We start from the raw sequence: 25,990 nt of genomic DNA, 5'->3' as shown, positions 1-25,990 counted from the left end.
AGGAGGGGGGAGAGAAACCCAGACCACTCCAATTTCCAAAATCAGTGGTATAATTTATTTGAGAAAGCAGAAAGTAAGCAGCTCTTGGGAGGAGAAATAATAATAATAATAATAATGTCTTAAGGTAAAAAGTGCAGGAAGTGCGGGAAGAGGGAAAAATACCCACATGGGGAGGGCGGGGGAAGGCAGAAACAATTTGTATGAAATGTTATTCTGTATATTTAATGTAGCTTTTTTGTATTTAAATCGGTAACACTATCTTTGAAGTAAATTATGAAATCCAACCGCCTGTACAGCCATCAATGTTGGTTTTTTTGGTAATATAAAATATAAATATATATATATAAATATATATATATATATATACATTTCTGTGTCTTTTCCCAAATTGTTTCATAGTTTTAAAATCTATCTATATATATATATACAAGTTTAAATTAAATTTTTATGCCTATTGAATTACGATTAGTAGTATTATATTATTACTCAATGCGAAGAACTTTTTTTTTTTAATTAGGGGAAGCGGGAGAAGCCGGTCAACCCACGGGATTAAGTATAAAAATGCTGATGCCCCTTTGTCAAATATCGGTATTTAATCAAAGCATAGAGGAGTTGTTGTTTTTTTAAAAAAATACAAATTATTTTATTTATTCATTTTGATGGCAAAGTGGAGCCGACAGAAGGAAATGTGGGTTGGGGCGGAGACCCATAACAAAAGACATATTTAGAGTACATTCCTTCCACCACCACTCTTAAAAGGGGAAAGGGGGGAGGGGAAGCGGAAATCTGCACTCTAAGAATTTAACTGAAAGTAACTTTTCCAAGTGAGGGACGGATGTTTCCTGAACGCAGGCGATTTGGGCAAAGCCTCTACATTTGGCATAAGTTCCACCTGATGGATTTGGTGACAGGTGGGACCGGCAAGAAAGGCGAAAGTATACAGGGGTGAGCGGGGGAGGGAGGATGCAGTGAAATATGTACAGGTGATTGACTTGTGAAAGGAAGCGCCGGTGACGTTCCGGATCTAATGAGGGCCTGTCAGGGGAGTTAATTCAGTCTGAAAATCTGTGGGTTTGATCCCCGCGTAGGATGAGTGGCCTTCTAATTCTGCCTCGTTAAGCGCGCAGAAGGTCCCAGGGTCCGGTCTCTTTGCATCTCCCCCCCCCCTTTTTTTTTAAGGGTTTCGGGCAGAAAAGCTGGGAAAGATCTCTGCCAGAGAGACCTTGGACTCTCCCTGAGCTAGCTGGGACCCATGAACTGATTCAGCAAAAGCAGCAACCCCCCCCCTCAAAAAAAACTCCCGCAGCCGAATATGTCAGCTTGCTGTCTTAAGGCTCCCCCCGGTTTCCCTTGCCCTACCGCCCCCCTAGGGACCCAGTCCCGTGGATGCTAGCGGGCGCCTCTGAACGTCTATCGCTTGTAGCTTGCTGCTAGTGGAGCGGGGTGGATGGATGGATGGATGGATGGATACAGGGATACAGGAGGAGAGGATGGAGATTTCCTGTGGAAGTGCTCTCAAAAGCGCAGGATGGCAACAGCGGACCGTCTCTTAACCTAATTACTTTTAATCAGTGTCGGGCTTTATGCAAAGCAGTCAGCTCGTGAACTTTGCTAATGAGTTCGATTTTATGCCAGATTTATCCCTTATTACTATTTCAAAGGTCTGCAGAGTTTTTACGGAGAGGGATGGGGGAATACATATTAAAAAAGAATACACTGGGGAAACAGATGGATAAATAGCTCTGTTTGTGCATATACTGTGAGCATCTCTCTGTGTGTGTATACGGACAGACATTTCAGTTGTGCGTGTATAATACACACACGCGCGCGCGCGCGCGCACACACACACACACAGGAAATATCTCCCTGCATTGCTAGCCTCAAGTTTAGCATTAAAATTATTCCCCCTATTGGCGGCTCCATTCTGCAATAGCACTTGATGGTTTGGCGGGGTGTGCGTGCTGCCTGTACGGAGATTAGCACATACAAATGGAAGGTTGAGGAGGGTCGCCTTTGGATTGCTTCCCAAATTCACAGGTAGGTGTCACACTTGTACCGAATTTCAAACATAGCGCTCATCTTTTGAAAGTTGGGCGAGTTTAAAGAGGGAGCGACAAGAAGCGCTTAAAAAAATTCTAGCACATCCACGGGAAACTTGAGTGGGGTGAAAGGAAGGCTCCGAAGAAAGATGGATTTCCGATTTGCTAAATCATTTTGAGTTCAGGAAACTTAACCACCTAGAGTCCTGATTTGATGTGAGGGTCTCACTCCTACACATACTGCCGGTTCTTTGGGGGACTAAGATTTATTTCCAGGTCTCAAGGTTATGGGCTTTTAAATAGAGGAGAAAGGAAAATTGAAAGTACCCCCCCCTCAAGATCTCTTCCATTAATGGGAAAGGGGCATTGAATATTTAGGAAAACCCTGCCCTTAAAATATAAAAAGAATTAAAGACAAAAGAAAACTCACAACTCAGAAGTAAAATAAGATAGGTTTCTTTTTCTATTTTTCACCCCTGCTTGGAAATTGATTGGCATCCCAGCCTTGAACCCACGTTATCGAAAGGAAATTAAGTTGGTTCTTACCCGCTTGACTTGATTGTTTCCTTAACACAGGGAGCCTTAAATTTTTTTCTCGGGAATAAACGTCATTGATTTGAAAGGGATGGCAATGAATTTTCGTCGATTTTAGAAAAGCGACAACTTGTATTCGTTTGCTTAATCTTTCAACTCGGAGTCCACTTCCAGCATTTAAAAATTATTAAATACCTTCCTGCAAAAAGAGAGAGAGAATACCCCCCCTCCACATTACTTTGGATTTTCTACGGATGTCAGTTCCTAGCCACTTATTCGTGACTTTCGTCACTGCCTCGGAAAATAGGAAAAATTGCCTCCCTATATTTGTATAGATCTTTTGCGAGCTTTTCGGAACTTCGACTGGACCCGCATAATTAATTAGCTGCTAATTGGTTTAGCTACATACAGTTAAACGATTTGCGGGTGGGGGTAATCTTTTTTCCTTTCACCCTCACAGCGACCGAGATGTGATTTGATTTCCCCCAAGAAACCACGGGGTATATACAAATACTCTTTTAGCCTGGCCGATAAATCTAAATAAAGAAGTCAAAGCTGTTTAAACGTGTAAACAATCACATATTAGGGCCATAAGAATACTGTAAATAATGATTTCAAAGAAAGCACCTATTCAATACCCAGGTCAAATTGTTCATCTGAACTGTGATGTGGGGAGGGGGAGTGATGGCAGGGAGGGGGGGAATACTCCACAAATCAACCTGTTGAACTTACTTCCATCATTTAAGGAAAAAGGAAGTTGCGAATGATTCGTTGACCTCAGTTGAGTTCAGGGGAAACTGTTGGCCTGTTAGAAATGGCCATCCGATCTTTCAATTCTGAAAGGCGCCTTTTAAATATAAATATAATGTTTAGCTTCCCGACATTCTAAAATAAAATAAAGAAAGTCGTGTTATACTTGGTATGGTTTTTTTAAAAAAAATAATTACGACCATTTTCAGCACGCACGTATATGACAACCTCGAGACTGTTGCTGATGTTATTTATAATTTTAATAACCACGATTCTTTCAGTCTTTGAATGGGGGGGGGGGGGACACACCACACAAACTCAGAATATAAGGTTAGTAACTTAAACATAAATACTGTCAACCTTGGTTCCTTCTATATAATAATGATCATATTGAATAGGCGCGCCAGCAGTCTCCATAAGGTTTTCTTTTGATGTATTAAATTCCTAAGGGAATTAATCAATTTCCTTTAAGATACAACTAACCGGCCTGCTGTCCTTCTTGATTCTAGTTAAGGCTGAACTAGGATTATGAATAGATAATAATTTTTTTAAAAAAATAAGTGTACTCTCCTCTCCAGGTGAAATTTTAAATACATGTGTAACTAACATGCATTTGTCTGGTATACCCTTAGCAAAACATGTCTTCGGGTTTTTGTTGTTTTTATAGCAGCAAAAATAATGTTATGGTAATTAGCGTTTACAATGACATCCGAAACAAATTTACATTTTTATTTTAAACGGGGTGATTTTTGTTTTTATGTCTAAAGATCTAAAAAAATCTGGAGCTTAGAGTTGTGTCCAATGTTTGTTCTACTGAGAGTAGACGCACGGAAATTCTTGGACAAGAGAAACTTAAGTCCGTTAATATGAACGTGTCTCCTCTAACTAAAACTTGGCTGGGTGCAACCGTTGAATATATTTCCCACCAACTGGATTTTTGGAAGGAAATTACATACAAAACAGTCATTTCATCCCAAATAGTGTTTATGTATGCTGTGTTGTTGTTGTTGTTGTTTTAAGGGGACAAAACAAATTTCCTGAGCATCCAAAATGGGACATCACGCGAATCTGGTAGGAGGCTGATGTGCCGTGGTGCTAAATAGACTCCCCCCAACGCACACCAATACTTTAAAAGAAGGTCTATGGGTTCCAGTGGAATTTTCTTCCTATTAGGAGTAATCAGACGTATTAGATATCGAAAGGAAAGTCATCCCCATTGATTCCAGTTAAATTTACTTCGGAATCGCAACGTGCAAAGTAGCTGGAGTCAAACCAGTTTCGATCCACTTGCGTTAGTGAAAGGAACCGCTTTTCGTCGTCTAAATATAACAAGTGGTCTCTGCATGGCTTAGAAGAAAAACAGAAGGCGGTTCATAATGGGTAGGTGTGCACTAGCCAACTCACCCCCCGTGAAGTTTATGGATGTGGGGTGGTGGAAGAAGAAGGCTTGTCAGTTTCAGTCCAGGGTTCTAGCTTTCTGAGACGTTTCGAACGTTCGGTGGGGAAGAGAGAGAAAACTCGTGTAAAGGTGTAACGTGTGGATCTCTGACTAATTTATTAAACTTGCAGCGAGTGTGAATCCATCCTGGGTTGTGTACAGGTTTTTTTTTGGTGGGGGGGGGCAGCCGTGCAGCTATCTTCCTCATTCACACAAAGGGAGAAAACAGCTGGACTTGAAAACAAAGTTTGGGATAATAGAAGTATTCTCGCAAATGGGGAGGGGGGCAAATCCGAATTAATGGCTGGGATCCAGTATTTTGAAAGAGGGGTGGTACTGGAAGTGCGTGCGGAGGGGAATGGAAAAGGTAATGGCTAGGGAGACAAGTGGCGTCGATATCCGTGAATTTAGATAGGGCAACAGGCTGGGGGCGCCCAAATGCGTCAATGCCACAAAGTATACTGACTTCCAGGTCATAACATTTCTGAAGCCCTCGGTGTGGCGTTAAGCTACGTTCCCCATCCGAAGGGAATCCTGCTGAGGACCATGGGGCTTTCAAGCAAACCTGCTTCGGATTAAGTAAGCATGCAAACGCGTTCCTGGAAAAAAAGCCTTCACTGCTTTCGGAGTCCCTTCGCCTAGGATCACAATCCTGATGCCCGCTTAAGAGTGCGAGACTTCTTCCTCTGCCAAGCACACATGCCCTGGATAGCGTTTGAAAGGCTCCGAGTTGACGCTCGTTTGGAGATCGAGGTTTCCTTCTAAAGCTCAGGGCTGTGCATGTTGCAGGTTTAAATGGGGGCTGCGAGGACTGATTGGCCTCGTGTTCCAGCCAGATCTCTGTTCTGCAAATCGAAAACCGCGACGCGCAGATCAAACCGCAGCGAGGTGAGGTCAACCATCCCCTCCGTCCAAACACAAAAACGCCTGCAAACCGTTTGCCAGCGCCCCGGAATGGTCTGGGGGAAAGTAGTTTCTCTGATTTTTGTTTTTTAATGAAAACATAATGAAGCAGTAATTTCAAACCCAGAATCCTTCTGTCTCTGATCCCTCTCCAAATATTGCTTCATTCCTCAACGCTGCAGATTTATAACTTGTAGATCTCACTTTCAGGGGGTGGGGAGAAAACGAGGCAACCCCGCTCCCGCGGCCTTAACCTCCTAAAAACAGAAAAAGAAAAACCCTCTTAGGTTACGGTTGGAGTAAACAGCACTTCAGAGAGCAGTCATCAGAGGCTGTTACAAACTCGGTGGTAATTAACTGATGATCGGCTCGTTTGGGTTTCAGACGCATGCCGATTAAAAGCCGATTATTCACCCCTCCTTTCCCTTTCAGGGGCACAGCTTTACCTGCAAATCAAAGTGATGGGAGCCGGGAAGTCGTCCTGAGGTACAAGTCCCAGAAAGTTCACACTCCACTTTTGCCCGAGTTTGGAAGCAAGTGGGTTGCATATAAATCGAAGTCAAAAGCACTCCGTTTACAAGTCAGGTTTCCTGCTTGGAGCGCAGGGCTTCCAGGGACCTGTAAACTGAGCGCAGGCGTTTTGTCTAGCGCGAAGGTCCTGTTGATCCTCAAACCAGTTGATCTGCGAAGAGCAGTCACTGAAAGGAGCTAAACAGGCACAGGTGGATTCTCTAGGCAGGTCGGCGTCGCCCCACCGCGTTAAGTGGGGTTTTCTCCCGAGTAAGAGCGCAAAGGATCTGTCTCAACTGGGAAAACAGCAACATGGGGAAACAATCGAAATGTGAACATCTCTTAGGGCGGCTGAAATACCGAAATCACCTCCTTGGGGATAACAAAGATCCACTAGGGCGTTCAGCTCGAGCCTATGCATATTTACTCGGATATGTTTGTTCAGTGGGTCTCACACTTCTGTTGAGAGGGTAATAGTTGCGGGGGAGATACGTGGGTTTGGGAAAGCAATCCTCTAAATGTTTACATGGGAGTAAATCCCATTCACTTTCATGGGCTTATTCCTTAGTCTGCATGTTTAGGATTGTAGTGAACGCCCAGCTGTAAGCTTAATAGGCGAAGTGTGCGTGTGTGGAGGAAAGTCCCATAAAAAGCATGGAACTGACTAGATTCAATTCAAGTTGAGAGAGGGAGAGAAATCACCAGTGTTGCAAAAACCATTTTCCTTTTCACCTCTACTCGTTTGGGATTCCGGTCAAAAGGCTCCTGGCTACTATTTGACTGAGGCCTTCAAAACAGGGGTTGATCATTTCCAAAGATTGAGCGATGAAACTCACCATCAAAAGCCTGTTTCCAAACCCACCCTCCATCCCAGATGCGGGCTCCCCCCCCCCAGCAGAAGGAAAGAACCCTTTGCACCATGCCTCCCAGGACCGAGTCAGTACTGAAAGGAAGGTTCCCACCAGGACTTGATTTCAATCTCTGCATAAACTTCCACAAAGATGAGCTTGGAACAAGGGGTGGTAGACCCATGTGCCCCTTCCTCATATCCTCCCTCCTCCAATTCCCATCAGCCTCAGCCAACCGGTCCTAAGGTCAAGGGTGACCGGAACTGTAGTCTAACAATATCTAGAGGGTCATACTCCCAGCAAACCAGTTTAACCGAAATATTTCTACGTGTGTCTGACCCCGTGTATGTTTGCATGGACGTGAATCGCAGATTAACGAGTGCTTCCTTCCTGAATGGGGGAAGCGGGAGGCGGGTTGGCCCTAGGAACGTATTCGGAAGCGGTTTCCAAACTGTTAAAAAATAAAAAAATAACAACTATTTCAAGGAAACGCGCAGAAGGCAGAGGAGCACACTACCATGTAAACGCAACTGCTCTGGTTTAGGTGACCCTCTCTGGGACTCCTGAGGGGCTTGTTTAAAGAGCTGCTGCCCAAGAAGAACAGATTTACTCTATAAAGACTAACCTAACCCTCCGGATTCAAAGGGAGTGGAGGCTTAATTGGTGATGAAAAGGTAAAAATAGGAAAGTGGTTCTCTCCCCCACCTGCCGCGCCCCATCTTTTAACGGGAGGAAGAAACTTCCCCACCAAGAATACGGCTCTATTGTCTGACATTTCCTCGGAGTTTATGATCATTTAAACCACCTGCAACGAACAGATCCGTAACAAGGAAAACTAATCCAAAGGGATTTTTAAACTCCTCTTGATGTCAGATTCAGTTTGCGCTTTGCAAAACGCCCTTAACAATGCAATCCTATGCGTGTCTGCTCAGAAGTAAGTCCCACCAAGTTCAAATGGACCCGTGCCAAGGGAAGTGTGCCCGGGATTGCAGTCCAGACCTTCAGTCCTTTGTGTACTCTACCTTGGAGTAAACCCCATTGGACTCAGTGGGATATATTTCCGAGCAAAATGTCGATAGGATTGGGCAGTACAAACCGATTTTTTTAGGGCCCTCGAATACTTATTATTATATATAAAAATAAGTAAATAACGCGAATGTTACTATTTTTTAAAGGTTGCGATCCTGTGTACACTTATTCAGGAAGATACTTCCTTTAAAGCGGTAGGAAAACCTGGACAGGATAGAGTTGCTTAAAGATGCAATTCTAGGCAGTATTTATTATTTAATAATAATAATAATAATAATAATAATAATAATAATAATAATAATTATAATTATAATAAAAGAATCCCGCAGAGTCCGTCTCCCTCCCACTCCGCATCTTATCTTCACCACAGCCTTGCAAGGTAAGTTAGAGGAGGAGACTGGAAGCAGGGTCAAGTGAGCTTCACAGATATGAGTCGAGAATTGACCCTTAGCTAAGTCCCCTTCCACATCCCAAACTTTCTTTGTCCACTTCTCCACACCCTAGTTAGGCACAAGTCCAATTGCTCTCAGTAAGACTTTTTTTACGAGTAAACACCCACAGGAACCATCTCCACAGATCTGCGGTGACAGAGTGAGAGCTCTCTACTTCAAGCCCTTACGCTTTCAAACCTTGCCTAAACCCATTGATTTGCTTCGAATGGTCTGCGTATATGGGGAATTGGATGTTCTGACTGAAGTGGTATTATAAAAGAGATTTGGGGAAGGGGAAAGGGAGCTTGGGCATACACACATGCGCACACGTGTCAGGGGATGAGGGTCCCCCTTTACCCCTTAAATCTTCTCCACTTAGATGCTGACTCCGGCTTGAGTTCCGAAAGGTTAACATCCGAGTTCCCACGCACACCCGGTTCCAGAGCTAGACCCGAATTTAAAATGATCACCAGAGAGCGTTCCCCGCTTTTAGTGATTGCGTATTACTGTCATTCCCGATGTTTTATTGTGACTACGTTGATTCGAATTCTACTTCGCTTTATTGTGGAGTGTGTGTGGTGATGAATCTGGGATCTAGTTTTCCTTTGCGTGCAGTGAAAACGAAGGTCATCAGGGGTTCGGAGGATTCGGATTGAAACCGATTTCACGCCAGTTTCTAGGCACACTTTCCCAATGAGGATAAAGCATGCTGCTGGCTTCGGAGATCATTCGCTCTCTGGCTCCAGTGGCCTGAGGGCCGGTGGGAATATATTTTCCACTCTTGTTTAAAGGCAGTATGAATAAAAGATGGTTCCGTAGCCTCCAAATTGTTTTATTCACACGCTGCTTTCAGGGTTGAGGGGGAAACAGGGAGAGTTTGTCATGCTCTAGCAAGAAAGGGGGAAAGAGGAGAGAAATCCCTGCTCCAAAAAAGAGAGTATATATTAGCGTTTGTGCAACCAGCTCCCAAAACAGCTGTTTCCCCAATGCCAAAGATATCCACAAAGACCGAGTTGGGGGGGGGGGGGAGGATGGAGGGAGATATTCTAGGGGGCTTGGGTAACTGAACTCAAATCGGTTTCGTTTGCATTTAAATCACACGGATTGCAACGGGATTTCTTCAGAGTGAAGCTCAGGAGACTTTCTGATTCCCTCCCACGGACTGACACCGGTTTTCATCCAGCAAGGAGCCAGGCACCATACAGGAGTTAGTGGATATTTACTTCGGTTTAGCTCCCCTGAAGTTCAATTACACTAATCCGAACTGGTTTCGGAGGAAAACGGCTGCTGTAGGGGGGAAAAACTGGGCATCTCCAAAGCAAAAAACCCAAGAGATTTCTCGCTAATAAACTGCAATGCTTAAGCGTCAAAGGCAAAGAGGAATCTTTACACCTAAGTTGGGCTGTGGTGACCTTGGTCTTGCCTGTTTCTTCCAAACAGGCAACAGGAGTGAGGGTTTCTGGACTTAGCTCTGGGAGCGACATCCTGTGGCCTTGGCCAGTGTGTTGTGCTCTCACATTCATAATCTTCATGAGTGGCCTACCTCACAGGGCTGTTGTGAGGACAAGCACAATAAAGACAGCAAAGTCCTTTGCGAGGTGAACATCTTTTGAGAGTGGCAGATGCCTAGCAAATAAAGTAGGCCTATAGGCTCCAAGTGAGCTGCGGTGTAACTACTGTTCCGTTAGTAGAAACTGCCTCAAGGATTGGGTAGTCTATGCAGGAGTGAAGAAGGGCTGCATAGATTCGTGTATCTTCTCCATCCTGCAACGGTTGTCTACATTTAGCAAAGTAGAAAACTTTGGTCTCTTGCGGTCATGAGGACTAGAAACGCTGGTTTGGGGCGCGGGGAGCAGGAAGGCAGGAATAAAACGCAACGCAGCACTGCCTGGATTTTATGGAAAGCCAGGATGCCCATTGGACAGGGAAATTATTTCAACTGTTTGGTTCTAATGGCGTTTATTAATTTCTCCCAATTTAAAGAAACCAGTGCGCACTCCCTTCTCGCGCAGCAGCAGACAGACGTCCGTCCTGCTAGTTCCGGTCCTGTGCTGTTGGTAGCTTTTTTTGGTAGCTCAAAAGGTAACGGGACCCCTGACCGTTAGGTCCAGTCGCAGACGGTTCTGGGGTTGTGGCGCTCATCTCACTTTACTGGCCGAGGTAGTGGTGTACAGCTTCCACGTCATGTGGCTAGCATGATAAGCCACTTCTGGCGAACCAGAGCAGCGCACAGAAACGCCTTTTACCTTCCCCCGGAGCGGTACCTAATTATCGACTTGCATTGGTGTGCTTTCGAACTGCTAGGTGGGCAGGAGCTGTGCCCGAACAACTGGAGTTCACCCCTTCGCAGGGATTCGAACCGCTGACCTTCTGATGGGCAAGCCCTTGCCACCAATTATCTCTTGCCCTCTTTGGCACATCTTATGCTCAAACACTCCTCCGACTTGGTCCTCTCCTGGGGGGAAAAGGAAGAAGCGGGGAGGTGGAATACCACATGTACTAAGGATATATAATACTCATATAATAAATTAAACTAATCAAGTTTACGGGGGGAAACTTCTCTCTTCCAGCCTCCAAAAAGGAGGACGATTTTTGTTCACTTATTGTTATTATTAATAATAATCATCTTGATCACAAGAAAGCAGCGAACTCGAATAAAGTCACACGTACCCCGCGCAGGAATCAACAATGTAAAAGAGCACGATCCAGCCAGCCTGGAACCCTTTTTGTAGCCTAGATCCGATGTGTGTTTACTCAGAACTAACCTAAGGATTGTAAACTAACACTTTGGAGTTTACCACTCCTACCAGGTAAGTGGGCTGAACAACCCTTTCAGTGGGAGCCAGCAGAGATCTGAGAGAAGGGGGGCGGTGGGGAACGTGCCAGGTAATTTTATGCAGGTTTATTCAGAAGTAAGTCCATCTGGGTTCAACGGGCTTGCTCCCAAGGAAGGGTGCCAGTCCAACCTCGACTCCAGTTGGAACAGTTTTCAGATCCATTACTTGGCCTGAGAGATCCTAAAGGAGGAACCGATAGATGATTGATTGATAGATAGATAGATAGATAGATAGATAGATAGACCGTAGATAGATAGATAGACAGACCTGGTGCAGAGAGAATTAAGGAGAGCATTAGCTGCTTGGAGTTGAGCGGACCCCGAAATCTGTTTCATCCGCTGAACCGGCCTGGGCTCATTGATTGGAAGGTGCTGAAATTAAAAGCGTCCACTTTGAACCCGATCCACAGACAACTCGACTAATCCAAAGCCCAGGTATTTGGACTCAAACCGGATTTCCCACTCGCCACTTCCCAGAGAATCCCGGGAACATTGTAGTTTCTCAGAGAGTAGATAGACGACTCTTAGCAGACCACAGTTCCCAAGATTCTTTGTGGGGGCAGCATATCTCTTAAAGTGGTATATAATTATTCTTTGAGTGTATGGTGAGGATGTGACATACTAATACAAAACGTCTTCTAGATCAGGCTTCCTCAACCTTGGCCCTCCTGATGTTTTGAGACTACAATTCCCATCATCCCTGACCACTGGTCCTGCTAGCTACGGATCTTGGGAGTTGCAGGCCAAAAACATCTGGAGGGCCGAGGTTGAGGAAGCATGTTCTAGATGATTGAAAGAGATATTAAATATCCAATTGCTTCAAAAGAGGGAGATGAGTTTAAGAACTTGTGGTAAGACAGCCATGGGCGTAGCCAGGTTTTTTTTGGTAGGGGGCAGAACCTCAGTTTGCTATGTATTTTTATTGATTGGGGGGGCAGCTGTCTCTCCCTGCCCCTCTTGGCTACACCCATGAAGACAGCCACCCAGAAACGCCACCCCCCCCAACAGGCAACCCAAAGACTTGAGTCGATGCATATGAAATATGGCTCAGGCGATTTCCGTTGGACAAATGAACCGCACCTATTTTTAAAGGCGTTTTCTTTCTTCAAATCCCCGTGTTTGGCAAAAGGATCCGTTTCCCCATTGCATGACTCAGTGAAAGGACTGTCCTAATGCCTCTCTTGTTAGTGGTGATCATTCCAGGTGAACATATCCGGAATAAAATGCTCTGGTCTTTATTAGTGGATTATCCTTGCAATCAGCGAGTTTAACATGCGTTAAACTGAGCTGAGGTAGGTTCGGATTCACTGAAAGGGGTTCTGACGCTGTCTTTATTTGCACCGAAGTCAAACGTTCCTGGGGGTGAGGAAGGAGAAATTAAATAATCTGGCGCGCAGCTTTCCATTCTCGGAAGTCACTGGGCAACTAAAGTGAGTCCCCTGCCCCCCTTAAAAAAAGTCCTCCTTGGGTTAACGAGGTAGAGTTTCTATTCCACCCTGAGCCTTCTAGGCTGTGAGACGCTTCAAAAACTCGGGAAAGTCCTCTTCTCGCTTGAGACGGGGGCTGCAAACTGAAATCGCTGGGGAGGGAGCAAAGTTTTGTTTGCTTTTAAAGAAATTAACAAAACAAGTGGGCGTTGTTGTTAATTGTGGTTTTTGTTGCACAGGCTGCCGCCAGACATTCTTTTGCTTCGAATTAACTAACCGCGAGAGAAACTCCCCCACCCCCCGCGCAGCCTCACTCTCGCCCGTCAAAACCTGGGGTCCCTAGAGCCGAATCGAATTCGGCTCACGAGGTGTAAAGCGATAGCCATGACCTCCCCTAACCAACCACTTCTCTCCCCCTCCTCCCCGCTCCTTTTTTTTTTTTACGTGACCTGCTTAGAGTATTAGGCCATCTGGACTTGGCAAGGCGCTAGACCGTCTCACACACAGACCCCCCGCCTCCTCCCCAAAAAAACCCCAAACCAGCTGCTTTTCCAAACGACCAATACGTTAATTCTTGACAGCACTGGCAATCCCCCCACCGCCACTTTCTAGTTCCTCATCACGATCATTTTGAAAAGGGAGAGGGAGCGCCCCTCCCTCCCCGAACCTTGCAAACAAGTGGCAATTTTGAATTAGTGTGAGCATTAGAGACAATCTGGAAACACCCTCCGCTCTTCCCCTCTTCGCTCGTGGGGAGGGGAAGAGGCCGGTCCGTCCTATCTAGGGACATATATCTCCCCCCAGTTAAAGAGAGAGAGAGAGAGAGAGAGAGAGAGAGAGAGAGAGAGAGAGAGAAAGTGAAGTGGATCATTGCAGCCACAGAGGAGAATATGAGAGTCTGGGTTTTTATTGAATCATCAAATCCCCACGAACGGAGCTCTTAATTAATTTTGGGTGCGAGCAGTGCAGCCCAGCTGTTTCCTTTGGAGTGGAGTTGTTCGGAGACAGACCCGCAGGAAGAAGGGAAAGTCTGCGGGCAGGCTGCTGCTTCCCCCTCCTCCATTCTCTCCCCCCCACCCCGCCCCCCAGCGCCACGAAAGCGTATCCTAGCGTTCGGCCCTCTCCTCACGACCAAAAAAAGAAAAAGCCACTTGTAACTGACAGATGGCTGATTGTAGACTCGCATTCCTGCAGCCTCCTTACCTCTACATGATGTGGGGAGGGGGAGATTGGTGAAAACCAAAGAACGATCGGTTTGGAAAGAAAGAAAGAAAGAAAGAAAGAAAGAAAGAAAGAAAGAAAGAAAGAAAGAAAGAAAGAAAGAAAGAAAGAAAGCTTGTAGCAGTGTAGGGAGACCTCGTATGTTAACCACACATACATTTTCATACAGAGACATATATATGATTAATATGATTTATTTTAACATGCCTCCCCCCGCGCGTCTCTCTCTCTCTCTCTCTCTCTCTCTCTCTCTCTCTCTCTGTGTGTGTGCGTGCGTGTGCGTGCGCGCGCGCGCGCGCGCATATATGGGATGTTAAAATAAGTCACATTAACCAGATAGAATTTCCACTCCTCTCCTGGCCTTAATAATTCTGGGCACCGTGCATATCAAGTAAGTGAAGTGCTATCACAGGTTGATAAAACACAGGTATTTCAGTTGCGGAGTGGTACTTGATCATCTCCCCACGCCCCTCGGGAAAATGAAAGAGATTGAACTGGATCGGGTCCCTGACAGGAAAGCCAGTCTTTCTGATGGGAAAGAAACGGACTTTTAGTGCATAGCTGCTCTTAAGAGAAAGCCGTGGCCTTACTCAGTGAGAAAGAATGGGAGCTGGCCGGGAAAGAGCTGGGTTGTCATTTGTAAAACAACCATCTATAGGGGTCGTGGATTACCAAGAATTGCCATTGAGTTTTTAAAGCTGCAATCTTAAACGCACTCCTTAGCGGGAACCTACAGCAAAAGAGTTCAAAACTTTGAGTTGTGGAACAACTTTCTTTCTAAGCTAAGGCATGGACACAAAAGAAGTCGCAAATTCCCGCCATCTGCAGGAGGTTACTCTTTTGAGACATTTTGTGTAACATCTTGCCTAGCGAAGATACTTGGAGAACGCGGCAGCTTGCCACAATTTTGTGACTTTTTATTGGTCTTAATCAGGTTTTGGCCAACCGTGGATTTGGGAGATTTCTTTTGCTACGGATCTATAAGGTATCTTTGAGTTCTATATGCTTGCTCTAGTAGGCGCTCTGGGCTGGTGGACATAGCTGAAAGAGAGCTGCTATCCACAAAGCAGTTACAGCGATTTACTGAGCCTAAGCGTGCATTTTGATGAGAAAAATAATATTTAGGACACGATCCAGCCAAAGTTTGTAAAGCAGTTTTAAGTCCCATTGATTAATTCAGCGCATGCTGATTTAAATGCCTTCTTTCTGCGATCAGCGCAGGGAGAACTTTCCTTTAGCTCTCTCTATTTATAGCGACTTGCAAATGAATCCTGTATAGGTCTCGGGAGTAAATGCCGCTGTATTCAATGGGCCTCCCTCCCAAGTAGATGTGTGTTATGTATATAGAGGATTGTAGCTATGGGGTGCTTCAAAACATTCTGCACAGGTGTTCTCCGCAGCCCTTGCGACAACCCTGCAAGGAAGTCCAATCACTGTAAAGCAGAGGCGAGACTGAGAAAATTATAAACTTGCCTAGATGGCACTTCTGTTTTCCAATATAAGCCTGATGTGTCTCTGGCAATATACTGATAGCTAAAAGAGAAAAGGAACCCTAGAAAGGCGATAGCCACCAGGATGCCAAATTAGGGCTCCTTCTCCTTCTGTCGAGCAACTCCTCTCCATGGTAACATAGCAGTGCACGGGATGCTTCGCGACAAATAAGCAGCAGGTCCCTGTCCGCACGGAGCTTACAGTCTATAAGCAGCTGTCGTGAAAAGTGCAGCGAGGGCAGTTTGAGAAATCCAAGTTTTGTTCATTGGGAAGTGAGCCGAGGCCATTCCTCTGGAAACCAGAGGCCACGTTTCCCTATTGAATAAGACCCTCTTGGAGAACAAACTTAAGGCTGAGATCCTGTGCAAACTTTCCTGGAATTAAGTCCCGTTAAACACACTGGGGCGTACGTCTGAGTAAATAAGGCTAGGGTCCCCCCCCCATAGTTCAGATCACAGGGTTGCACTCCTAAGACAAACTTACCCACGTGTCCAAGGGCACGGCATCAAAATGCCCCCTCCTCTCTTTTGACAGCGCCACAGATAGTGAGCGGAGTAAAATAGGTGGTCAATTATAGCCTTTCCTTAAATAACTCCAGTAGCTAAGCTTTTAAATAAACCAAGAAACCCACATGCCCCTCAGGGCAAACTCTTGGGACAGAAGAATCGGCATATGATTCCTGCAGCTGTTGGGCAACTAGAGGCGGGACAGAGAGGTTTGAGGGGGGAGAAACACACCGCACTGTGGTGATACAATCGTCACCTCCAGCCAGACACCGTCTATTAATAAGTTTTGCATTTGACCGTCTAACACAGGGTTCTGAAAGAGGCGACACACGGTTCTCCCTCCACCCCAACTCCGTGATTTAAAAGTATTTGCAATCAACAAGGTTTCCTTTAAGACTCCTTTAAAATAGCAAGCAGCATTTGACTCATCCTTGTGCTTTCGAGCGCCCCAAGATTGTCTCTTTCTTGTTCATGCAGAGAAGCAACAGGAACGCGCGCCTTGAGGGCAGATCCTCCCCATGCTTCTCTGCAACCAGGGACACTGAACACCCCGACCCCAGGCCCTGCAGAGATACCACAGAAATACCCACCCACTCCGCCCGCTAAAGCTCATTGAAAAGAGGAGAGCGCAGAACAAGGCATCGTGAAGTGAAACGGCGGAGAGCCCACTTTCTCAATGGTCTTTTCTCTCTCTATTTATTTCTTTCCCCTGAATGCATTCCCTTGCCTCGGCACAGAACTGGCAAATTAGACAAGCTAACTAATTCAAGATCAGACAAACAATGTTGGTGATCCCCCCCCCCCCCTGTGTGTGTGTCTAAGAAGTCAAGAGCTAGACCTAAGCAGAGGATCCCCAATTTACTTCAATTTCTGAGAGGTTTACCTTCAATGTAAAGTCTACATTGTGGCAATAAGGAGGGCTGTACACTTTGATTAAATACTTTAAAGATCCTCTATTATTTTGGCTTTTTAAAACAATTTAATTCGACGAATTAACTCATTCCATGTCTAACATGTCCAACATTGCATCACTGCAACACAATTATCATTGAAGCATGCGCGAAGCCAAGGGAGGGGGGCAGGGGGCCGCTGCCCCCCCCCCATACCAGGTAAATCAATAAAAATGCTTAACCTACTGAGGATCTGCCCCTCAACAGAAAGTCTTTCCCCCTAACATGAAGCCTGCCCCCCACAACATAAATCCTGGCCACGCCCATGCACTGAGGATTGGCGAAAAGTCCTCTCCTCCAACATAAAGCCACAGTTTAGACAACCAGACGCCTCTGTCTGATTTAAAAGCCCTTGTTAAAAATCCAAGTACTGCCATTTCCCCTGGTTTATATAGGACAGATTGTGAAAGCAGTCCCCCTCACAGTGACATCACACCTCCCTACGAATGTTAATTCGGAAGTAGGTCTCATCTAGCTCAATAGGACGGGCTCCCGGGTGCCACTCACGCACGCCATAGCAACAGAAAACATACAGTATTCCATACGATTAAATCACTTTATCGTAAGCCACCCCAGGAACTTGTACGCGTCCCTAAAATAAAATCACAAAAGCGAGGATGTCATAATATCCTCTCGGTTTCTGTGAAGACAAACCCCACCCAACTAGAAACCGCAGGCTTCTTACATACACCCAGGCACCAGCTCCGACGACATCAGTCGACCTCGCTTCAAAGCAAGTGCATTTTGAAGAGGTTAAGTATCAGTCTCGGCGCTCCTGGCAGCCCTCCATAAATACCGAGGAAGGGGAAATGGGTGGAAGAATATGGTGGCTTCCTGATTGTACACCTGTTGCTTATTTCAGATTCTGCTTTTTATTATGATAAAAAATCCCCACTTTTATTTATTTATATCAAAACTACAATATTTCAGTTCCAGCTCTAATATTAGGCAGAGTGAGGCATCTGCCTCCGGCAGCTGATACTGTATTGAGTGTCATGAAAGGGCAAGCAGTTAGTTAATTATTTAATTTAATATTGTTGTTTCATTAATATATATATATATATATATATATATATATACTCCCAAGGAAACGTCGAAAGCCCTGTATGGTTTTCTGCAGGCCTTATTTAAGTTAGTATTGCTTCATTTTCATTGCCAATGAAACGTAGGATCCCCACCCCATCCCACCCTTCGCTGGTATTAAGCAGGGTGAATTGTATACAAGCTACGCTCACTGAAATGAATGGACCTAAGTTGGTCGCGACCATTGTTTTCAATGGGTATGAGCTGAGTATAATTTTGTTGGATATAATGCTCAGTACCTTGGTGCGTGGTGCATGTCCATGTGTGTGTGTGTGTGCGCGCGCGCGCATGCTTGGAGAGGGGTCATTTGTTGTTCCGCGTCAGCCCGGCCCTGAATCCAATACCCACTTTCGTGAAAGTAAGCCTCTCTCACCTCCATGGAACTTGAAGCAGAGTCTGAAGTGCCTGGCCGCCCTAGCTATGCGGGTTTATCACGCCAACTATTACAGTATTTAAGAATAGGATCTCGCTGCTGCGCTCTTCTTCTTTACTGCTGAGATCCCGCCTGAATCCACGGAAGAACGCCTCCCCCAACCCCGCCCCCCACATGCCACTCAATATACTCAAACCCTAACTTTATTCAATGTGGGTTGAATAAAGGCCCACAGTTGTCGTTCCTACATTATGGAATGTGGCGACTTTCTGGTTCTGGGACGATGGTTGAAACCTCTTTTTACAGTCTATGGGACCGCAATCATTCTGAGCAAGGGATCTGAAGAACCTGAAGAATGATTAAACTCAAGTTAAGGAAGGGGGAGCCGAGCAGTGCCCTCCACAAACACCCCAAAAGAACGATGCATGTATTTTTCTGCTGTTTGCAAAGCTGTTCTTGAACTGTGACTAACCCCGATGCTAAAGCGCAGCCCTCCTCTAATAAAAGTGGTACTTGTAACAGAACCGCCTCCCCATTCCAGCCACCCACTTACTCAACTGTTATAATTAGTTTCGTGTTCCAGCTTGTATTCAGAAGCTGGGATCCGGGACTCAGACTGCTAAGGAAGGCATTCTCGGCTGTTGATTTATTCGCTTGCAAAGAGTTTTGATATTTTGTGCCCCATAACATCTCTTCCCCTCCCCCCAAAGAAAAAAAACACACACACACACACACATATGGAAACCAAAAACTTTTTTGGGTAGCTCTTTTGTCTCCCAACCGCCCTGACTTTCTTGGTGGATTCACCGAGTAAAAGAGAAGCAGAACCAAGCAGGTTATTAGAAGTTATGGGGCTATTTTTTCTTCTTTTTTGGCAAGGGACATTTGTTTGTACAAACACCCTAGCGCCGCCGCCGCCCCTTTCCCCCTCTTCGCTCTTGTCTTGATGGATACAAATTTAAATGTGCACTTATTTAATTGGATCAGGTCCCGTGATAAAATAGATAAACGGCTCCCCGTTTGCCAAGTTATTTCCAGAAGCACGCAGTCATGCGAGGAAGGAAAATTAACCGAGAGAAGAAGAGGCGCACCGTACTTAAGTTACACCTCGGGTCTAGACTGCTGCAGAGAAAGCAGTCCCCTAGCCTATTTTAATCTCTCTCTCTCTCGTTCCTGTTTATTAGAACAAGCGGATTTCAGAGATAGAGAACCGGGGAGCCCCATTTCTAAGGCTGCCATCCTAAACAGAGTAAGGGAGTCCGTCTGGCTGAGCACAGCGGGCCTTTCTTTCCAGTAAACCTGCACGTAGAGCGATTTTACTTTCTCTCCCCGAACGTTCCACTTAGACGTTCCGCCGAGCGTTCCATCCGACGCTTCCGTGTTCCTATCCAAATTCTTGGGTTAATCTTCCTTAAATGCCCCATTGGAGGCGGGGGGGGGGGAGAGAGAGAGAGAGAAATCGCAGAAGCTCTTGAAGCATGCATTGGCTAGCTCCCTACCTAAATACATTTTCTCATAAATCCCCTTTGACATTAGCCGGTGGGACTGTCTAAGAAGCGAAAATGAGCACACTGCAGCTTTATTTCGTAGAGAATTGAAGCTCTGGGCACTTAATGTATACCTTTTTAGAGGTTTCCACCCCCCTAAAACAGGTAATTAATACGCTCTCTCTCTTCTCTCCCCCTTCCCAGTTCTCTCCCTTTCCGTCTTTTTGCCTTGTTCCTTTCTGTGTTGTACATACTTATGCAGGAAAAGCTAACAGATGGTTATTGATACAAACATGGTTTCTGTTGCTAAAGGCCTCTCCAAAACAAATTTTGCCGGCTGAATGCCAATGTATGCATGTTGGCTGGTGACAGCTGATTAGTACAGTGATTTACGGCCAAGTTTCTTCTATTCCACCCCCCACCCCCCAAAAAGGGATGATACTGTCAAAGGCAGCAATTTAGGGGAAAAAAGATAAGACAGCACACCCCAGAGGCTTTCTGTAAAACCACCCAACAAATCTAAACCTACACTACAAATACCTGAAACACTGGAGCAATCAATTGGTCACAGATTAAATACAGTCTCTATTACGACTTTCCCTGGCAATCCGTTACTTCTGACAATAGCAGCCTCTAGATTTATGTAACTGCCCCTCACCTGTCCACCCGGCTAACAGTGTGTATATTTCAAAGTGCTGCGGCAAAGAGAGATTGGTTGCATTGCCATCCCTTCCTCCTTCGCTGCTGAGCCCCTGGAATGAGATGAAGGCTGCAATTCAGAAAGCACAGATCACTGATGAGTAGTTCCCAGTGATTTCAAGTGGTGGGGGTGGGGGGTGGGGGGAGGCAAGGAGGTGGCACAAGCCTAAGTGTGTAGGCCTAGCAAAGAGCCAGAGTGGAAGGGCAGAACATCAGCAGTGCCATCCTGGGACAGAGCACTGGCCTATGGATTCCTGGCATTGACCAGCTGGTAGAGACAAGGTGCTTTTTTTCACAGACAGAGCATCTTTTTAAAGAGGACATAGGAAAAGCTCATCCTCCTGTATTTCTGGTTACATGTGACCCATCCCTCCCAACAGTCATTATGCGGCATGTAAAATTAATTGCAATGAACGTTCTTAAAAGACACTGCTTTGGGGCAATTTAATACTAGGCTAATACAGATCAACCTTATGCAACCTAGAAACAAACTGTGGTTAGGTACACATTGGCAGCTTGAAACGTTGTGAGGCCTCTCTTTCTCTCCCCGCCCCCCCGCCCGCCTGTTTTCAAGTCACATTTTTACATGGCTGTTCTCCCATCCCTGCAACATTCCCTCCAAACTCCTCTTCAATGCAGCTCTCATCTGCACATGCTCAATGGATGTTTCAGACATGCACACCTCAATTTGCATTTTCAAACTGAATGGTAACTGCTTTGAGGGGACGCACACCCAAAAGTAAGCTTTCTCAAGAAACTGAAGGATACTTACGGATTGTGGTTAGTGTTGGCAGCTTCAGATATCAGCAGAGGAGTGCACTGGAGCAGCCCTGCAAACACATAGGATAAAACGAAGGTGTGCCATGCACACTGCAAATGAACCCGGTCGCAGACTACATGCTAAGGTACATCCACACAGGCTTTACATGTAGCAGGTCCAAGCTTTTTATAACCTGCAATCTCCAGTTAGGAGAATCAGATAGGAGGCAGTAAGAAAGATCTCTGTCTGAGTTTGTGTACACACAGCACATTTGAAACACATTTAAAGCATATTGCCTACTAAAGAATCCTGGGAACTGTAGTTTGTTAAGGGTGCTGATAATTGTAGCTCTGTGAGGGGTAAACTTCAGTTCCCATGATTATTATTATTTTGGGTGGGGGTGTGCTTTAAATGTATAGTGCTTACCTAGACTCAGAAAAAGATCTGAGACTCTGAACTGTTCTTTACTAAGCTGGATGGACTAATGGCAGTCTGACCTGGAATAAGGTAGCTCTCTGTGTTTCTGTTCCTGGAACTGGTCCTTATTATATATGGTCCAGTGTCATCATTACCACTTGAAATGTCTCTCTCTTCCATCAGTGACGCTCAATAAAAAAATAATAATGAATTCTCCCGTCCCTCCTTAACCCTCAGCCCCCCTTTTCATTTTTACCCCTTTTCTTCACAAATAAAGCTTTTGCTTGGCAATAAAGCCCAATGTCTCTGGTCTTCAGATCATCCTCTTTGGCTCTTTCCAGCCAAAAACCAGCGGCAAAAACTATGTGAAGTCATTGTTTGCAGGAAGGTTCCAAAAGGCCTGATTTATTAGCTTGTCAAGGGGAGCATTGTTGAGGAAGGCAATCAGAAAGCACTTACCTAGCAAAACTAAAATTACTGCCTTTTCACCCGCTAATTTGTATAACTCCCATGGAGGAACTTGGGAAGTGTTTGATGAGGCATAAAATGATGATTAATGAATTTATTGGCCCGTTGCTCATCAAATAGGGGTAGTATATCTTCCTTCTATTGGGCGGTTGGTTCCAGCAGCGATGTGGCTGCAGAGAGCTAGGCCGAAGTGGATCTCCTTTCCTGGAGTCTTTCTCTCCCCCCCCCCCCTTTTAACCTGCCTGACCTGAAGAATACCTTGCATGTAACAGAGGCAACGACAGGGAATGGCAATCCACAAAAGGCCCGTTTGATTGGGTGGTAAATGAGAAATGTGAAGACAAGTGGCTGCGGGGAAGGGTGGTCTGCTCAGTTTTCAATCACTCTGACTACTGAAGAAGCGAAGAATGCAGAAACCAGATAAGGTGTGAGAAGCAAGAGGGGAAGGGCGGGGTGGAGAAAAAGAGAGAGGAATGGACAAACCAATTTTAAACTTTCATAAAGGAACCGGCCAAAGTGCTCGATTGTTGCTATAATGAAAGAGGCAAAGGCAGAAATGGAATTCTTTTGGCAAGACCGCCATTTTCACAAAGCGGTCTTCTTAGATGTCACAAAATCCTGGGCACCTCTGCCCTAAATATTGGGTTGATGAGGGCTGGGCCCTAGACGGGAAGGCGCCCTTGGATGAGGCCCTGGCTGCATGCCTTCCCTGTGGGTTCACCCCCCTGTCATGGATCAGTGCCCCTCCCTCCCTCTTCCTCCTCCACTCTTTGACGCAGGCCTGAAGGCAGATGTAACAAAGCACCAAGGGATAGGAGTATGTGACCAAAGTCCTGTTTTCCCAATGAGTATTTCATATCAGCCAACGCTACACTAGGTTGCAGCCCCAACTCTTGCTTTTCGTGTGCTACCTATTCACTTAGCCACACCACACCGCACCCAGTCACTTACCCAATTCACACCATTGCCTGGAAGTAGAGGGAACAGTGCAGTGGTGCCTGATGTCTGTTGGAACTGGAAGGGCATAAGGCAGGAGGCCAACAGTAGGTGGAGCCAGAGTCAAGACCAGCAGAGCCAACTAATTCTAATTTTGTCCTTGTTCTCCTCTCTGTGGAGTTCTGCAAGGACAACACAGAGACTGAGGAGCAGGAAGCTGACAACCAGAGCCACCCTCTGGACTGGTTGTATATAAGAAGAGAGACAGGTGAGGGCTGGATGAGGGCAGACTGAGATTACTGCAGAGCAGTGTCCCGTCCCTTCTAGGGAACCAGCCTTCCCTGGGATGGTGAGCAGAAATCGCTGCTCCATTCTTCTTTTTCCTGAAACTGTTTATTCTCTTGTTGAGGAAGAAGGAATCAGGGATGACAGCAAGGAAGAAGAGTTGCAACTCAGGGTGGGGTGAGGTTGGGCACGGTGCTCCCTTTAGGGTTTGGCAGCTACCTGGCAACATTGACCCCTGATGTTGACCCTGGCATATAGGAGTACAATGGGTTTGGAAGCCTACTCCCCAGGGGCAGGAAGTCTCTAAGGACATGGGAGAATGGCTGGAGTTGATTGGTAGATCCAATCTTTCTGAGGTCCATTGTCATAATGCCTCAGGCGAAACTGTCATGGGATGCCCTTTCCATTATCTCCAGGAAACTTTGCTTCATTAATTTGTCAAAGAATGTCCCTTTTTTAGGTGGACACCCAGCTGCACAAGGCACTGAGCACTGAACCAGCAAGTGGTTGGCCGGAATCCCTCACTCCCAAGTCATCTTTTTAAAGGTAGTGTGACCAACCGGAGACAGAGTCAGTCTCCTCTCTTCTCATACACTCCTCTCATACACTGCTCTGGAGAAGAAGAAGTGAGTCCTTCTGTGGTTGTAAGTATTTTAATCCTGGCATTGAACCATTGCAAAACTTGGAGGAAGAGCTTGGTCTATCAAGTTGGCATGTCTGAAAGTTTTGAAAGGTCTTCATTCCAGTGCAGCAAAAAAAGCTGACAATAAACTCCAAGGTGATGCTTGCAAAACAAAAACAAGAAAACACACACACACAGACCACCCTCCTCCTTTGACTAGATGAATCAGCTGCCCACCTTATGCTGAAGACTAGAAAACCTCCAGAAACCTCTGGCAAGAATCGGTGGTGAATTCAGGAGTGTATAGCCGAACAGAGACGCTCACCATAAATCATATGCTTTAAAAGTACAATAAAATATATAACCTATTGAGTTGGTCTGTGCTTTCTCTTTGGTTTTGGAATATTACATACTATTAAAATTAAACTGCCTGCATCAGTAAACAAGAGACTGTTTTGAATTTGCAGTACTGGCTGAAGCAATGATGAGGAACCTGTGGCCCTCCAGATGTTGTTGGACTCCAGCTCCCATCAGCCTCAGCCAGCATGGCCAGTGTTCATGGATGATAGGTGATAGTCCCGCAAGATCTGGAGGACCACAGACTCCCCATCTTGGGGCTAAAACAACATAATGTGTTTTACCGACACATTGATATGAGTGCTTATCCATTTGCAGTAATCATAAATCACTCTTGTTTTGGGCTGCCTTAACCAACACATTTCCTTCAGTGGTCAAATCCTTGAGTTAGTTACATATGTTCCTTAAGAATTTGCCCTGCTTCTCATGAGGTTGTCAATCCATGGGGCCTACCACTTCAGACTGCAACAATATTATCCACATAGAAAACCAGAGAATGTTTTAGATCAAGTGTGGCAAAACTTTTGGCCCTCCAGATGTTGCTGAACTACAACTCCCACCACCTGTGGTTATTGGTGATGCTTGTTGAGGCTGATGGGTGTTGTAGTGCACCAACACCTGGAGGGCCGAAGGTCCCTCACATCTGTTTCAGACCACCCTTTATTTGGTTCCAGGTGATTTCCTCCATTTCACCAGGACATTGTTCCACATCACGTCTACATGTGTTATGCTCAGAACAAACAGGCAAAGATTGTTTATAGGCGGTATATTCATCTGTATTGTGTACTTGCCTCAAACATTTTCCAGCCACAAACATTACATACACCCTGAATAAGATCTGCAGACTAACTGAAGCAACTGATGAAATAAAAGAAGAACTTAGACTACAAGCTACTTACCTCTCTCCCCCACCAAAATTACGGTAGCTTCCGCTAATGAAGAAAAGCCCAAACTACACAGTTATTCTGAATATGTTGGGAGTGGCAATATTTTAGACCTGATCTGAACTACCAAATGAGGTATTTGTTTCAGGGTGTATATACGTCCCCAATGTATCTATGTCCCTACCTGCTCTTTCATGCCTCCCCCCTCCCCGTGATCAGTGTTTTTAAATGCTCACTTTCCATGTGAAAGAAGTCACGGTCCAATTTGCAAAGTCCCAGCAATATTTTAGGCATTTACTGCTACAACCTTGGTGGGCTGACTTACGATTCTATCTGCATTGCTAAGAAGTTAGCAAGATGTATTAAAGTGTGTGGTGTGCACAGCATTAGACAATGACAGTTTTGGGGTATAATTGCTTTAATGTGGGCAATTAAGACTAAGTGCATGCGGTTTTACTGTCTGCCCTACATTCCTCTGAATGATTGCAATGATCGATACACATGATTTGTAAGTCGCTTCCTATTGATCGAATGGTAAAATGTTTGACCTTCCTCTGAGGAAGTAATTTGCTAAATTATGACGCTGCGTAAAGTCTTTCTCCGTTCAGAGGTGAGGGGTAATGGCTCATAGGACCAGGACAGGGAGAGCAGCATGTATGCACGCGAGAAACTTTTTTGCCTTTTGCCTGAAAGTAGATCTATGGCT

The 25,990-nt window shown here is 45.5% G+C and overlaps 1 protein-coding gene across 7 annotated transcripts in view; it reads left to right on the top strand.

Moving 5' to 3' along the window:
* IRX5 (iroquois homeobox 5) overlaps nucleotides 1-24,410 on the top strand; it is a 29,241-nt gene extending 4,831 nt beyond the window's left edge. For 3 of the 7 annotated variants that reach the window (XM_083752983.1, XM_083752982.1, XM_083752988.1), the window contains one exon: nucleotides 8,862-9,300. In XM_083752983.1, coding sequence (XP_083609109.1) covers nucleotides 8,862-9,064 — 203 coding nt within the window. In that variant the 3' untranslated portion in view covers nucleotides 9,065-9,300. Of the gene's footprint in view, nucleotides 1-6,096; nucleotides 6,151-8,861; nucleotides 9,301-16,440; nucleotides 16,918-23,881 lie in introns of those variants that run through there. The other 4 variants (XM_083752987.1, XM_083752985.1, XM_083752984.1 and 1 more) reach the window with 3 other exon arrangements.
* The last annotated feature ends 1,580 nt before the right edge of the window (nucleotides 24,411-25,990 follow it).

This window comes from Podarcis gaigeae (assembly GCF_964106915.1).
Source record: "Podarcis gaigeae genome assembly, chromosome: 8".
Classification (NCBI taxonomy): Eukaryota; Metazoa; Chordata; class Lepidosauria; order Squamata; family Lacertidae; genus Podarcis; species Podarcis gaigeae.
Note: the sequence above shows the minus strand (reverse complement) of the source record. Positions and strands in the feature narration are given on the sequence as shown.